The sequence below is a fragment of the Petaurus breviceps genome, unplaced genomic scaffold (assembly GCF_028583685.1).
Source record: "Petaurus breviceps papuanus isolate PSGF00001 unplaced genomic scaffold, PetGlider_PUasm1.0 90879, whole genome shotgun sequence".
Lineage (NCBI taxonomy): Eukaryota > Metazoa > Chordata > Mammalia > Diprotodontia > Petauridae > Petaurus > Petaurus breviceps.
The window spans coordinates 3445499-3461499 of NW_027187368.1; the positions used below are offsets into that span (position 1 = coordinate 3445499).

At 37.0% G+C, this 16001-nt stretch overlaps 1 protein-coding gene across 6 annotated transcripts in view; it reads right to left on the minus strand.

The window, feature by feature from the left end:
• The window catches only part of CNTRL (centriolin), a 97668-nt gene that overhangs the window by 63462 nt on the left and 18205 nt on the right, over positions 1-16001 (minus strand). For all 6 annotated transcript variants that reach the window (XM_069073782.1, XM_069073783.1, XM_069073780.1 and 3 more), the window contains exons 6-11: positions 13369-13555; positions 12441-12634; positions 7191-7310; positions 6432-6657; positions 3015-3124; positions 1288-1482 (exon numbers count right to left, since the gene is read on the minus strand). In XM_069073782.1, coding sequence (XP_068929883.1) covers positions 1288-1482; positions 3015-3124; positions 6432-6657; positions 7191-7310; positions 12441-12634; positions 13369-13555 — 1032 coding nt within the window. The remainder of the gene's footprint in view (positions 1-1287; positions 1483-3014; positions 3125-6431; positions 6658-7190; positions 7311-12440; positions 12635-13368; positions 13556-16001) is intronic.

The window sequence follows — 16001 nt, forward strand, 5'->3', positions numbered from 1 at the left end:
GGGGGGGGGGGGGGGGGGGGGGGGGGGCCTTGGTGCATACAGAGGGTACCGTAATGTAGTGTGTAGCGCAGGGGATAACCTTCACCACAGTAGCAATCTCAATAGGGCTTATTTTCGGGGGAGGGCTTATTTTAGAGGAATCTTACACAGTAAGGGGAGGGCTTATTTTCGGGATAGGTCTTATTATCGGGGAAACATGGTAGCAGAACACAAAAAGAGGACTGTATGTGAAATTGTGAATTCCTATTTCATACTGCTTACCTTAAAAATATGCATATTATATATATATATATATATATATATATATATATATACATAAAATAAATTCCACACTTCACTTTCAAAACTTTCCTGCTTGTCTGTGATTCCTTCTGAACTTCCTTTTGTTCTCTTCTGTGCATTTAAAAATGTTTCAGTAGCCCTCTTTTCTTATTGGGGGGAATCTCACTATTGCTAATTTCTCTCCCCCCAAATATACAGCTATTCCCCTATATATAGGTATATCTATAAACGTAAATATATACATTATATAGATATAGATAACAGTACAAACACAGCTAATTATAAGTCACAATATTATGTGAGAAACATGACAGAGAGGTACAAACAATGTACTATGTTAGGTCTGAAGGGGAAAGCTGAGATTTACACTGGGAGATCAGGGAAGATTCATGGAGAAGTTGGTATCTGAGTCTGTTTTTAAAAGATGATTACATAAGACCTTAGAACTTTGATTGTTAGAATTTGGAACACTAGAGCTATGAAGGAGCCTCAGAGATCATAAGGTCCTTCTGCCTTCTTCTCTGCCACTTCATCTCTACCATCCTACCTCATAGAGAAGAGGATGGAAGAGAAAGAAAAAGGAGGGTAAATGAAAGGGAGCTTTGGAGTAGATCTCAAGTATTAGGCTATATTAAAAAAAAAACATGATATTTAGAATATAAGAGACCTTAGAACACAGAATGTTAGGAAAGGAATATTAGAATGCAGAATTTTAGAACACACAACGCAGGATGTAGACCCAGAAAGGCTCACAGAAATAATTTGATCTAATTCTTTAATATTCTAGTTAAGCAAATCAAGATCCAGAATGGTTACTGTTGTGTACTGTAATGTTTACATTTATTATGCACTAAATTTGTTCCTTGCTATATATATCCTGAGCACTCACAACCACAAATGGTGAAAAGTTAAACTCTATAAGTAAACTTATGAGTTTACTCTAAAAGTAAAAGTTATATTTGTGTTGCTTTCAAGTATTATTAATATGGTCATTAACTTACTTACATGTCTTGGGTCTTTGGGATCTAGATTATCTATGGCACTTTCCGCATCCTTTATTTCCATCTCTTTTTCTGTTATTTCTGTATTCTGCTTCTCCATCTGCATTTCTAGATTCACTGATTCCTGACGTAACTGATTTAGGAGTTGTATCTTACCACTTAATTGTTTGAGAAGAACTCCTTTTTCTGTTTCAGAAATCTAAAAAACAAATGTGCACAAAAGCAAATAAAAAAAACCACATGTTCAGCTAAGCATAGAGAGAAAACACTGACTTACAATTTATAGTAGTGAATTTTGTAATGTAACAAGAATTCTGGAAATTCTACCAAAGAGTGGGGGTAGAGAATTTTTAGCTATAAGGCCAGATTCAGTTTTGTGTGACTCAGGGCAACCTTTCCACCTCTGTTTACACAACACAAAATGCATTGGGATTGTGATAATACTTCAAATAGACACAGAGTAAGACAGCTGTTTTCTTTTCTTTCTCACCACACCAAAGTTCAGAAAATTTAGATGCTCCATTTAAAGCAGGCTTCATGAAGCAAAAGAGCATCTATGCATGTCATAAAAGACACTTGGTGACATTTTATCTGAAATACAAATCCACTCCAGGAATCTTCTACTACGGGGAATTCATATTTGCTACAGAATTTTTAAATTTACAAAGAACTTCCCTCACGGCAGCTAGGTGGTGCAGTGATTCAAGCACCAGCCCTGTTCAAATCTGATCTCATATACTTGACACCCTTAGTAGCTGTGTGACCTTAGGCAAGTCACTTAACCCCAATTGCCTTGCTTTTCCCCCTCCAAGAAAAATAACATAAAATCCTTTAAAAAAAAGAACTTCCCTCACAAGCCTGAGAAATAGTATAAATATTATTATCCCTCATTTTAAAGACAAGGAAATAGCTCGTGAATGTTGGAGCCAAGCTTGGAACTCAGAGTGTCCTGTGTCACACGTCTAACAGTCTTTTAGTGAGGAGAGTTTCGCTTTTAAAAAAATAAAAGAGGTCTGAACAATGGTTGAAGCATTGAAAAGAGTATTATGAAAAAGAACAGAGAAGACTGCTTCAAAACCCTTCAGAATGAAGCTTTCTATATTATGCATCTAGTTTCCATTGTTCACAACAGTCCAGATAAGGGGTAATCAAGCTAAGAAACAGAGAGTGCAACAAGGAATGGTTTTTAACATTACATTCATAAAAACACATTTTTCATGTTAGCAAATTCTAATCTTCATGTTCTGTAGTTATTTATTTAGTGAGAAACCAACTTCCAGGTGTTAAGAGTAGAGGCTCAAATTAACACACATAGATGCATGGTATCGTCTTCAAGATACACAAATGCTTTGTCTGGTTTGGGTGACTTTCTATCTTCTAGTAAAAGAAACTTCCTTCTGTCCTATTGTCATATTGGACACTATTTGAAATATTATTATGGAGCCTTTATATGAAACCTCAGAATACTGTTTATGCTATTATGCTATGGAGACATTACACAGGAAATAATTTCTCCCACCCCCATTCCATTACTGCCAGGATATTAAAGGCAATCAGCATCCATGCATAAAAACTCATCACCCAGAGAACTATACTTGGAGAAACCTGGAAGTTAGATTTTTTTTTAAAGAGGTCACATAACAAAGCAAATTCTATTCTACTTATCCATACTAATGTCTCTTTAGCTTGATGCCTATTTTTTTTTTTTATTTTTGTTTGGCTCTTACATACTTTTTTCAATCTTATGGCTTCTTCCAGCTGTTTAAATTCTTCCGTTGCTTTTAAAATGTTCTGCTCTGCCTTTGCCATTTCATTATGCAGTTCTTTCAATTGGGCTTGGGCTATAAAGGGAAACAAAGAAAATGTGGAGCAAGTATGCTATCAAATATGGTCCGTTTGCAACTTAACTCCCTCTTTCCCCCCACTAAACTCGTTCATGTGGAAAAGATTTAACTACAAAACATATCAGAAACAAACGTAACTTTTCATCTTGCTCTAGGAACTCAGGATCACATAACTAGAAAGGCCATTAGAGAAAATTATTGCCTGGTTCCCTTGTTTACAGGGAAACAAAGAGAGACTCTGAGAAAGTTTCCTAAAGTTACACAACTAATTGCCAGAACCAGGCCTAAACCTTACTAATAAAAACTCACATTTATATAGCACTTTATAGTTTATAAAGACCTTTCTCTACAATGACCCTGTGATATAGACAGTACCAGTGTCATTAATTCCATTTTATAGAAAAGGAAACCAAAGCTAGAACAATTAAGTAACTTGCTCAGGGTTGCATAGCTAAGTAACTATTGGAATCAGGATATGAACTCAGTTCTCCTGATTTTTTCTACTATATTATATCCTGACCTCTCTCAGCATCAGGTTGGGGACTGGGGCAGAGCTATCCCATCTAATAAGGAAGGGGAAAAATAAATTCCTTCAGATTTCCATAAATAGCTTTTCACCACTGGCCAACAGGCCACCCTGCCTAGATCAGTAGCACTGAACACAGTGCTACCTGTTCCCAATGGGAGGGGGGGGACGATAATTAAATCCATATCCTATCTGGAGCCTAGCTCCCCTTGCTACTGGGATGCATGTGATATACTACTGTCCTATGGCTTGGCAAACTTTTTCTTGCTCCTCCCCAGAGTTGACTTTTACCTAGGATCAGAGAAAATCACTTTCCTCTACTACTGTTCCTTGTTTCCTCCTTCCTATCCATCTATACCTTTGCTATCTTGTTCTGTCTTCTCCTTCCATAGTACCTTCTGGGACTACCACTTATTGTTAACAAGCATCCCTTAATGTTTTGGGGTTTTTCAGTTTTAGAGGAAAATTATTATTTTTTTTAACATATTATGAAGAGTGGAAAATAAAAAAGAACTTACACAGAAAAGAACTGAATACAATAATATACAAAAAGTAATCACAAAACAAAATCAGCAACCCCCCCCCCCCAATCAATAAAACAATGAACTCAACCAATATTTGCTTTTTGGAAAATACCAATTAAACTGATGTCATCAGATAGGAATAGTGCTAGAAATTGGCTTTGTCATCTCACTGGTAAATGGAACTCTCATGAGGAAATCCCTTTAACTAATAATGCATTCTTCTCTTCAACTTAATTTCTTGGAAAATTTCCTAAAACACTGATTGAGTGACTTGCCCAGTGACACACAGCTACTATGTATCAAAAGACAGCACTGGAACCCAGGTGCTTCTGGCTTGGAGGCTAGGTCTCTATTCATTATGCCAAAGTATTCCCTTATGTTAAACCAATTCCTTCCGATCACAGAAATACAGCTCTTCTCAGAAGGCAATGTATCCCTGGACACTCTTTTCCAGTACTTGGTCCATGCTCTACAACCTTCTAGGACAGGAAGCACAGGAACACTCTTTGCTTTTCATTACTATCTCCAAACCTTTGCTGCTATCAATCAGTAACCTTTCCTTCCTTAAACTTCATGCCATCTAGACACATCACGCTATGCAAACTCTTATGGGAATTATCTGCTGGACCCAAGGTCATTTTCCCTCCTTTTTCAAGGAGTTAAGTAGCTGGCTCAGTCCTCTACACCTCAGTCCCTTTCCTCATCCTTGCTAACATACCTCAAACTTCCTGGTTTCTAGATTCATCCATCTTCTGAAGTCCCCTTCACTCTACTTCAGTCACACACAGGGATGATTATAGCCTCAATCTCTTCATTGCCATAAGTTTCCACCTCTGTGATAGAGAATGATGAGATTCTTCTGACCATTAATTCCCATCCTTCTATCTCTTCTTGTGCTTCACTCTTCCTAAACCTATTCTTCATGTTCATTGCAAACTCCAGTCACTCTACCCATCTCTACTAACAAAAAGTAAGTAACTCAACCAGCTTCCCCTTTTATAACTAGCAAGGGTCTTCTTCAGATGCCAGGTACCTCATTATCAGGCCATTTGGTCACCCTGACCAGATGAGGACAGAGACTCAGAGTCACCTGCTCTTGTTAAGGAGGGAAGTAATGAGAAAATCAAATCACCATCTTAATTGGAGTCTGTGGCACAGTTCTCCTTGTTATTGTATAATGGCAAACAAAGCAGTACTTTGCTGCGTGATTCAGCTATTCAAGTGCCTTTGAGCCTCAACTTTGATTGTGTCAAGTCTTATTGGAAATGGCATGTATCTGTGTTGCCCTTAATGGGCCTAAGGGAGTTTGGAGACTTTCCCTGCCTTTAATAGGTCTAACTTATCACATGGAATCCATGGTCTACATAACCAACTCTGTGAAAAAGTAAAGTACTTTGTAATGAAGCCTGCATTCTACGTCTGAAGTACTAATATCTTGAAAGGCCCTATACTTTTAACACAACACAAATACATCTGTTTTCTCCTTAATCTGTCCAGCACAGGCCACCAGTTAAACCTTCCTAACGTGAAGTTCTGATTATGCCATACCTCTGCTCAAAACCATCACTGGCTATAAGATGAAGTAAAATCTCTTTTTCCTGGTACCTAAGGCCTCAACTGAACTTCCTAGCTATCTCATAATATGTACCCCCTCTAATTGCTCTTCTCCAAAGACATCCCTCACTCTCTTCCACCTTACAGAATTTGTTTATGACATTCCATATGACCAGAACATGCTCCCACATCTCTAACTACTGAAATTTTGCTTATTCTTCAATACCCAGTCAAATACCACCTCTTCCAAGCAAACTTTTTTGATTTCCCCAGCTACAGTTGATTTTGTATTCCTCTGATCCTTTACAGCTCTCTCCCTATCTGGCATATGCATTTATGTGAATGATATATACTGGAATATAAAACATAGGGAGGGAGGGAGGTTATGATCTATACAAATGAAAGAAGAACAAAAATCCATAGAGGGTATAGAGTATTATTTATGAATATCTCATCTTACCTATTAGACTATAAACTCACTGATGGCAGGGATAGCATTTTATTCATCTGTGTCATCCCTACTGCCTAGCACATTTTCCAGCATGTAGCAATCGCTTAATTTTTTGTACTTGTTTGTTGAATGAGTAAATGAAAGCAAAGAATCAATGTTTAGGTGATTAAAGAATTAGGAAACAAAATAAAATTAGAATGAATTATCTTTTTGTGTCTTTAAAGAGCAGGAATTAAAACATAGATTTACCTGCTTTTATTTTGTCTTCTTTATCTTTTAAGTGGAAATCCAATGTTTCAGCATTTTTCACTGGGACTTGTTCATTTACAAGTTCTTCTTTATAAAGTTCCACTTTTTGAATCTGTATTGGTTGGGCATTATCACCAATATAACCTTCAGTGGTGTACATATTTCTTTTATATCTGGATTTACCAATATAAGGACTTTCACCTGGGACATCATAAATTTCAATGTGCTGCAAAAGTAAATTTATCATATTATTATGCAATATGTGATTTCATAAAGAAATTCACATGAATCAAACATTGTTTTATTACTGGGTTAAAGAGAGTAGTAGCATTCCATAAATTTGTAAAACTCATAAATTGAATTTTTAAAATTTATAAAAATATCAAATATCAGCACTGGTAGGAACTGGTAAGATATCACAGCACTGAATACTGGAAATGGAAGAGCTCTCTGAACATAAAATTTAAAAACACAGAACAGAATTTTAAAGCTGAAAGGGATCTTAGAACAGAATATCAGAGCTGAACAGGCCCTTAAAGTATAGAATGTTAGAACTGGAAGGGACTTTAGAGATCATCAAGTACAACTTCTATTTATAAGACCTAGTTAATTTATAGGTGAGGCTCCTGAGGTCTAAAGAAATTTAAGAACTTACTCAAGGTGAAAAATTAGAATAATGTTGAATAAAAATATTTGTATCCTGGTTTAATACACATTTGATTGATTCAAAGAAACACAAAAAGTTGCTAAATGACTTACCTCTGGTGGATAATAATTTAGTGGCTCAAACTTGGCATCAATTTTATAGAAAGCCAACTCTTGTTCTAGTTCATACTGTTTTTGGCAAGCACGAGTGAGTTCCATTGTCTTTTGTTTTAACTATTATCCCAAAGCAAAATACAGAATCAATAAATTAGCAACCAGTTCCAGTGGGTTTTTTTTCTTTTCAAAAAAGCAAGTAATGGGAGTAAACACACACACACACACAAACACTAAAAGATCATGACAATTAATATTAAATTGTTAACAAATAAGAATATACTAAATCTACCATTTCATAAGAGATCACATATAAAAGATCTTGGGAATGGTGATATACAGTCAGTCTTAAATTGGAATGTTTATTAATATGTTGTACTGAGTTCTACAATCATAACATTTCACTTAGCCAAACACTAAAAAATTCTATCTATTATTTCTTAAAAAGTGGCTAACCAGGTAATCATATACTGATCCTCATTCTTCTCTGATAATAAAAATACTTGTAATAAAGTTAAATAATTTTTATCTTCTTTAATTCTCATTAAAGGCAGTGATATGAGAAAAAAAGGAATTGATCCTATTTCTGGTGGCTTATGTCTAATGAGAGCTTAGATATTAAGCATTTAGAATTTAGTCTTAGCAAGATATAGATCATAATGTTAGCTCACAATTTCATAAACTTTGTAGTTAACAAAGTAGTTTCCTTACAACAACCCTATGAAGTAATGAGGACAAGTATCTATATCCCAACTTTACAGATGATGAAGCTGAGAACAGAGGAACTATTACACATTGCCCAACATTGACAGTAAATAGTGTATCCAGCACTCAAACTCAGGGTTCCTGATTCAAGTCTAATAGTCTTCCCATTATATTATGTTTCCTGATGTGAGCTCACTGAACAGAAAGTATTATCATATTGATTTATGACAGTTTTGTAAAGTATTTCCACTATATTTTGAGGCATTTTAGGTATTTGAATAGATTCCAAAGATCTATTATGTGCTTTGGGGGCTCACTTCTGAAGGAAGTCAGATACCAAAAAAGGAATAAACATGCTTGGAAGGCCTAAAAGCTATTTTAAAAAATAATGAGACATGCATATTCACACACAAGTCCCAAAAAGAGTACTACAGGAAACACTGGAAATCAATAAGTCATATGGAAATCAATAAGTATGTGATATGCAAAATGACATGTAGTCATATACAATGTAGAATACAGTCATCTCTTGATTATCTATAGCAAAGGGGCTTTACATTAATTACCTCATTTGATTCTTACAATTCCAACCTTCTGTGAGTACCCAGAGAGGAAAAATGACTTGCCAAGAGTCTTACAAATATCCTAGATAAAGAAGCCATGGATAAACCAAACAGAAAGTTGTGACACTCTCCTTTACCAGATGAACCAATAATGTATCTGTTGCACAGCAGAACAGTCATGGAATCACAGGAGAGCTAATGGTCAGAATGAACCTGAGGCTGGTGAGAAAAGCTAAGGACAAGAAAAAAAGGATTTTTAAAGCTAAGCTGGAGAAAACAGGAGAGTCAAAGGAGGAATAGGAAGCTAAACTTTTGCTTCTGTTTTCTTTCCTAAGGATGATCTTGAGAGACTGGTAAGGACAGGGGAAAAAAATGCTAATAGAGAGTTAACACCAGAGATAAGCAGAGAGATAGTAAGAAGGCACCTTGCTGCCTTGGAAGAGTTCAAGTATTCAAGTCCAAAGAAATGACATCTTGGGATGCTGAAAAACTGGCAGATGTCATCACTGAGCTATCAACAGTGATCTTTGAAAGGTCATGGAGAATGAGAGAGGTGCACAGAATTTGAGAAGGGCAAATGTTATCACAATGAGATCTGCATTTGAATTTAATTACTGGCAAAATTCTAGAATACAGAATCTGAGTTACCTCCAATTTACCCTATGTATCTCTCACATGTACCTGGTTGTTTGCATGCTGTTTCATTCATTAGAATATGCTTTTCTTGAAGGCAGAGATTGTTTTTTGCCTTTATTTGTATCTAAGCACCGAGCAGAACTGAGCAGTGTCTGGAAGCACAGTAGCTTCCCTGCCTTCCGTTAAGTCCCAACTAAAATCCTATCTTCTTGGAAGCCATTTCCAATCCCTCTGAACTCTAGGGCCTTCCCTCTGCTAATTCTTTCTTTCTTTCTTTCTTTTTTTTTTTGCTTTTTGGAGGGAGGAGGGCAGGGCAATTGGGGTTAAGTGACTTGCCCAAGGTCACATGGCTAATAAGTGTTGAGTGTTTGAGGTTGGATTTGAACTCAGGTCCTCCTGATTCCTGGGCTGGTGCTCTATTCACTGTGCCACCTAGCCCCCCTATGCTAATTATTCCTGATGTAACCTAAATATAGGTTGTTTTTATATATTTATTTGTTGTCTCCTCCATTAGATTGTGATCTCCTCTATGTCAGGGACTGTCTTTTGTTACTTTGTGTATCCACAGAACTTAGCACAGTGCCTGGCACACAGCGTATGCTTATTAAGTGTTTTCTGAAGTGCTTAAGCTTGCTGACTCAACTTAAAGAGATTGTTGGTGAACATCTAGAAAAAGAAGCATTACATTCATCAAGAAGAGGTAGCTTTAGACTACCATCACTTCTTTTTGGATAGGGTTGCTAGATGGGACATCAGAGTAGTGCTGTATATGTAATTTGCTTGGATCTGACAAAGTATTTTTGTTGAAAAGATGGAAATATGTGAACTAGGCAACATTGTAGTTGGTTTAGGGAATGGTTGAAAGGTCAAGCCCAAACAAAGTTATTCATGGTTCAATGTCAAGTTGGAAGGATATCTCTAATAGTGAGCCCCAGTAACTAATGCTCATACCTGTGCCACTGCACATTTTTATATCTCTGGCATAGATGATGTGCTTATTACATTTGTGGATGACACCCCACTGATTTGAAAAGCTCTTCTTTTGAAGACTATGAAAGGCTTAGCTATGCACTTTTTTCCCAGGGAAGAGAAGTGACATGCTCTAAATTCATAAAGCTAACAACAGCAATTTTTTTTTTTGGAGAGGAGAAGGCAAGGCAATTGGGGTTAAGGGACTTGCCCAAGGTCACATGGCTAGTAAGTGTTAAGTGTCTGAGGCCGGATTTGAACTCAAGTCCTCCTGACTTCAGGGCCAGTGCTCTATTCACTGTGCCACCTAGCCACTCCTAATTCATATCATTCTCAGGTTTACCTTAATTACAAAGTTAGAAAGAAATAAAAGCATATGATGTGCATAGCAGAACATAAGAGAGGATTCAAAATAGCAATTCTTTTGTCTCTCACATGTGTGCTGTTTTCACTGTACCATATTGACAGACATAAAGAGACAAGGAAAACTATATAGCCTGAAAATTAGGTGAAGTGAATTACCAGCTCCTAGAATAATCATGAGTTGACTGTATTAATATATTGAAGAAGATCAAATTAACTGCCTCACATCTCCCTCTTAACCCAGTACATGGGAATTAGAGGTTATGGGAACCTTAGGGATCATTAATTCCAACCCTCTCCTTTTATAGATAAGACTGTAGAGAGAAGCTCAGTTGACTTACCCAATGTCACACAGGGAGTAAACAGCAGCATGAAAATTTGAACCTAGGTGCTTTAGCTACAAGTACAGAGCTCTTTCTACCATGCCATGTTACTTCAAAGCGCATATTCATTTCAAAATTCATATTAACATAAAAAAATAAATAATCCCACAAAAAGCAGGCAAGCAGAACATAATATGTAAGCAAGTGATTTAATATCAATTATCATGCAAATAAATTTCATGTGGTAAGCATTTCAACCAAGAGAGACTACCTGTAATGAGGAAGACAGAATCAGTAGAAAATGATCTGCCAGAAACCAAGATAACAGCTAAAGGAACAAAGAAGTAAACAGAGTTATATCATAGAAGTTCATGAGTTGAAAAGGTTCTTAGAGATCACTGACTATAACTCCCTCATTTTACAGATAGAAAACTGAGACCCAGAAAAGGCAAGTGACTCGTACAAGGTCACAGAGAAAGCTATGAGGTATAAAGCTGCAATAAGAACCCATACATCTTAACTCTAACGCCAGTACATCCCATTTACAATAATTATTTCCAAAGAAAATTCATGTAAAGGGACCTGACAAATACTATGACAATCTGACAAACTAGGAAGAGACCAAGTTTCTCCTTTATTCTCTGCTCACTTCCCCAAAGTCAATTCTTCCCTGCAGCTTAGTAGAAAGCCCTAATAAAAAGCTTGTTTCTCAAGTGGATTAATGCAATAAAGGCAGAAGAGACAAAAAGGACATGGTTATGCATTTATGCTTCAAATGGCTTCCCTATTCAGATGTAGGCTGAATACAAAGGAAGAATAATGATGATGATGATAGTTAACATTTATATAGTGCTTACTATGAGCCAGGCACTGGCACATCTCATCTGATCCTCACAACCACCCTGGGTAGTGGGTGCTTTTATTATCCCCATTTTATAGATGAGGAGACTGACTCAACTGAAGGTTAAATGACTTGTCCAAGGTCACACATCTGGTATGTGTCTGAGGCCAGATTTGAAATCTAATATTCCTGCCTCCAAGCCCAGTGCTTTATCCACTGCACCACTCAGCTGCCCTAGTAACTACAGGAAGGTCCAGGTGGTAACAGAGCAAGAAATTAAGCATAAGTGCTACCTGCCAAGCTTGAACTGGTAAAGCAGAACAGTTAATGGTATGTGATATTTACCCCATCCTTTAAGACCTAGCTTAAATGCCAATACCTATAAGAAGTTTGCCCTGTTCCTCAAGTTAGAAGTGATTTTTGCTGTCTCCAGTCTCACAGCACTCTGTCCTTGTTTTATTTTCTTATATAATCTGTTCTATCTTATGGTCACTGAATGGTTGTTGCATGTTTTCATATGTATTACAACCCTCTAGTTAGACTATGAGCTCACGATATCAGAATGTCTGTCTTCATTGTCTCTGTCTGTGTCTTCATATGTGGCTCACTTAGTACAGTGCGAGTAGACACTTCATAAATGTCTGGTCTGTGAATGAATGTTTCATCTATGGCAGGCAGTAAAGATCTAAGGCCCATGACTTTGTGATAAATGATACAAAAGCCAAACATTCTTACCTAACATTAAGATAAACCTGAAAAATGATCAAAGGTCTACCGCCCAGGCCCTGTTACAGAGGCCTAAGCCCAGAAGCACACTGGACATGAAAAAAAAGGGTCAGAAGACACATACCAATTCACTCTTGGTGCTGAGGTGACTCTGAAGCTCCTTGTAGCTGTGTTTGTGCTTGGCAGCTTCCTCTTTCAAAGACTGATTTATTTGGCTCTGCTTTTTCATTTCTTCCAAGAATTGGGCCTGTTTGTTCTTTAGTTCTTCGGCTTCTTTTGTCTTCTTTTCCAAGTCTCTTTCTAGTCGTTCTATCTCTTCTGTCAATAAAAATAAAACTGTTATTCCCATTTCTCCCTGATCTTCTTGAGGGAAAGCAGTGGGAAAAGCCCTAGACTTAAAGTCTGAAGATCAGCAGTCTATGTAATGTGACTTTACCACTTATTAGCAAGATGACTTGAGCAGATTTCCTCCCCTCTCAGAGGCCATCAAAGAGTAACCATGCAATCAGTCCTAACTGAGGGTACAGAAGGATGCACTGGAGAAACTTTAAAGCCCTTCTGAAATATGAACTATTATTATTATTACTACTACTACAACAACAGTTACCTATGCCCTAAAGACATATGTAAAAGGATTTTTTAAAATGTGGCAATAATTCTATTAAAAAAAATTATCTTATGTAGTATTTTGAAAGACCAGCTTTATAATGCAAATTCTCATGTATTTTTAGAGCTTTACAGTTACAAAGCACTTTATTCGTATTCATTATCTCATTTGATCCTAACAAAGATTCAGAAGGGTACAGTGATGTATTTGCCCAAGGTTATACATACAGCTGAGTAAATGGCAGAGTCAGGCATTGAACTCAGATCTTTTGATTGCAAATCTACTACCATTTTTCTTTTAACACAACACAGTAGCCTCCAAACATATTACTATTTTCTATGTGAATTATTTATTATTAGGAAACTTATACTAAAATGTGTTTTTTGAAAAGTGCTTTCTGAATTTTTTTCAGAAGCTTACACTTTTAGAAATTTTGTCACCTTACCTAAATCAAACCTATCAAAAGATTCCTGCCTGTCCCGATTTGTCACTGGCTGATCCTCCAAACTTTCCAGGGATCTGAGGTGGAAAATGGTATATAGGTGGTAATGAGAAAGCTCTACTACTGGATTGCCTTCCAGAACCAGAGAAGTTAAATCATTGAGTGACTTCAACTTGCTTATTTCCTGGAGCTGAAAAAAAGACACATAATTATTAGAGTTCTATAAAAAAAACTTAGATAAAGTGCAACAAAGCAGCAAAAAATAAAAGGAAATATTTCTTCACACAGCAGGGACTTATCAAACTCTTTACCTCCAGGAAACCAAAGCTAAGAGAAATGAAGTAACTTTGCAAAATCACAAAATAATTTAGTCACAAGGCCAATACTTGAACCACAGGCTCCCGATTCTCAGGCCAACATTCTTCTCAAATCCCTAGTTTAGGCCTCGGTTCCCATATTTGTAAGACAAGGAGACTGAACTAGACGATACCCAAAGTCCCTTTTAGTTATAATACTTTATATTCTCAACTCTAAAATTTTGATGTATTATTAAAGGGAAGCTTTGTGAATATTTAGAAAGGGAAAATGTGATCTTGATGAAGCCATGCTTCCTTTTACTGAATAGATTATGACAGACTAACCTCATTTTTTAAAACAGTTAGTAAATTAGAAAAAGCAAAAGAATGATATACCTAGATTTTAGCAAAGCATCTGACAAATGCTGTCTCTTGTGCTGCTCATTTGAATAAGATGGAGATACATGTGCTATAAGATAGTATAGTTAAAGTGTATCTGAACCGAGCTGCATGTCTAGACATAAAGGTACTCAAACTCACTAAGGAGTAGAAGCTAATCTGGAGGGTGGTCTACAGTGGTATGCATGAGGATATGCTCCAGTAAAGGTCCACCTCTTGTTGAGGCATTATCAAAGGTATTCATCTTCAGGTATAGGGTAGCACCAGGCCTTCAGTCAGGAAGTCCTGAGTTCAAATCCAGCCTCAAACACTTACTAGCTGGAGCAGCTAGGTGGTGCAGTGAATAGAGCACAGCCCCTGGAGGACCTGAGTTCAAATCTGGCGTTAGACATTTGACACTTGCTAGCTGTGTGACCTTGGGCAAGCCACTCAACCCCAATTGCCTTGCCTTCCCCCTCCAAAAAAAAAAAAACCCAAAAACAAAACAAAAAACCACTTACTAGCCCTGGGCAAGTCACTAAGCCACTGTATAAGGATTGAATGAGATAATACTTTGAAAGTATCATGGTGCCTGACACACAGTAAGTGCCATGTAAAACTTAGCTATAAATTCTTTTCAACTCTGTAATTGTGTTATTGTTAAATACTATGTTCTGACATTCTGTGTTCCACAGTCCCTGCCAGCCCTAACATTCTATGTTTTAAGGGTCCTTAGACACTTGAATATTTGGATATTTTATGATTCAGTATAGAAATGACTTTAGCATATTAGAAAGAGAATGACCTAGGAGGGAAGAGATAGGATTTTTAGTGCTAGCTCCAACATAAACTATGTCACCTGGAGTATGATATGCACATTCTCTGTATCTGCTTTTTTGCTTGCAAAACAGGTATAATGATCCCTGCACAATACTGTTGTCACAGGAGACTTATAAGGATCAAATAAAATAATGGATGTGACAGTATTCTGTAAAAAGCATAATGTGCCATACAAATATAACATCTTCATAAAAAATAAACAATAAGAATAGAGAGTAATATAATTTGCTGAGAAACAGAACATTTATTATAACATTTTTCTAAAAGTTTCATTACTATTCCTATATGTAACCAACAATGACCAGTAAGAAGAGGTAAAAAGAGAAATCCTATTAAAATAACTATAGAATCTATAAAATTGTCAGGAATGTATCTTTCAAGATTCACCTAGAGCTATGTGAATCTAACTATAAAACTCTGTTTGTAGAAATAAAAACAATGATTGAACCACTTTCACAAGTTTGCTAATGCAGCACAGATATAATTCCATCTTCCTCATTCTGAAAAGGACTTCCTGGTTAATCTCTAGAGACCCACTCCTGCTATTCGTCCATGTTCCCTGACTCCATCAAACTACTAGTGATATGTCAGCTGCCATAGTAGGCCTTTTGTCTGAAAGCCCTATGTAATCCAAAGCTCCTACCGTGTTTCCCCGATAATAAGACACTGTCTTATTAATTTTTTGGACAGAAAAACACCAGAGGGCTTATTTTCAGGGGAGGGCTTATTTTGATGAACATTGACAGCAATTTTAATAAACAGGTAAATGTGAACAAAAAAATGTACCTTTATTCAATAAGCAAATCACTGGGGAAGAACAGGATGACGCGCTCACTGCTGCAGCTCTGATTGGATGCAGCTCAGAGCGCGGCGTGCGTTTCACGGGGGGTGCGGGGGGGACGGTGCATACAGAGGGTACTGTAATGTAGCGTGTAGCGCAGGGGATCACCTTCACTACAGTAGCAATCTCAATAGGGCTTATTTTCGGGGGAGGGCTTATTTTAGAGAAATCTTACACAGTAAGGGGAGGGCTTATTTTCGGGATAGGTCTTATTATCGGGGAAACACGGTAGCAGTTCTGTGCCTTTGACCATGGATTGCACTGCTCAACTACTACCCTAC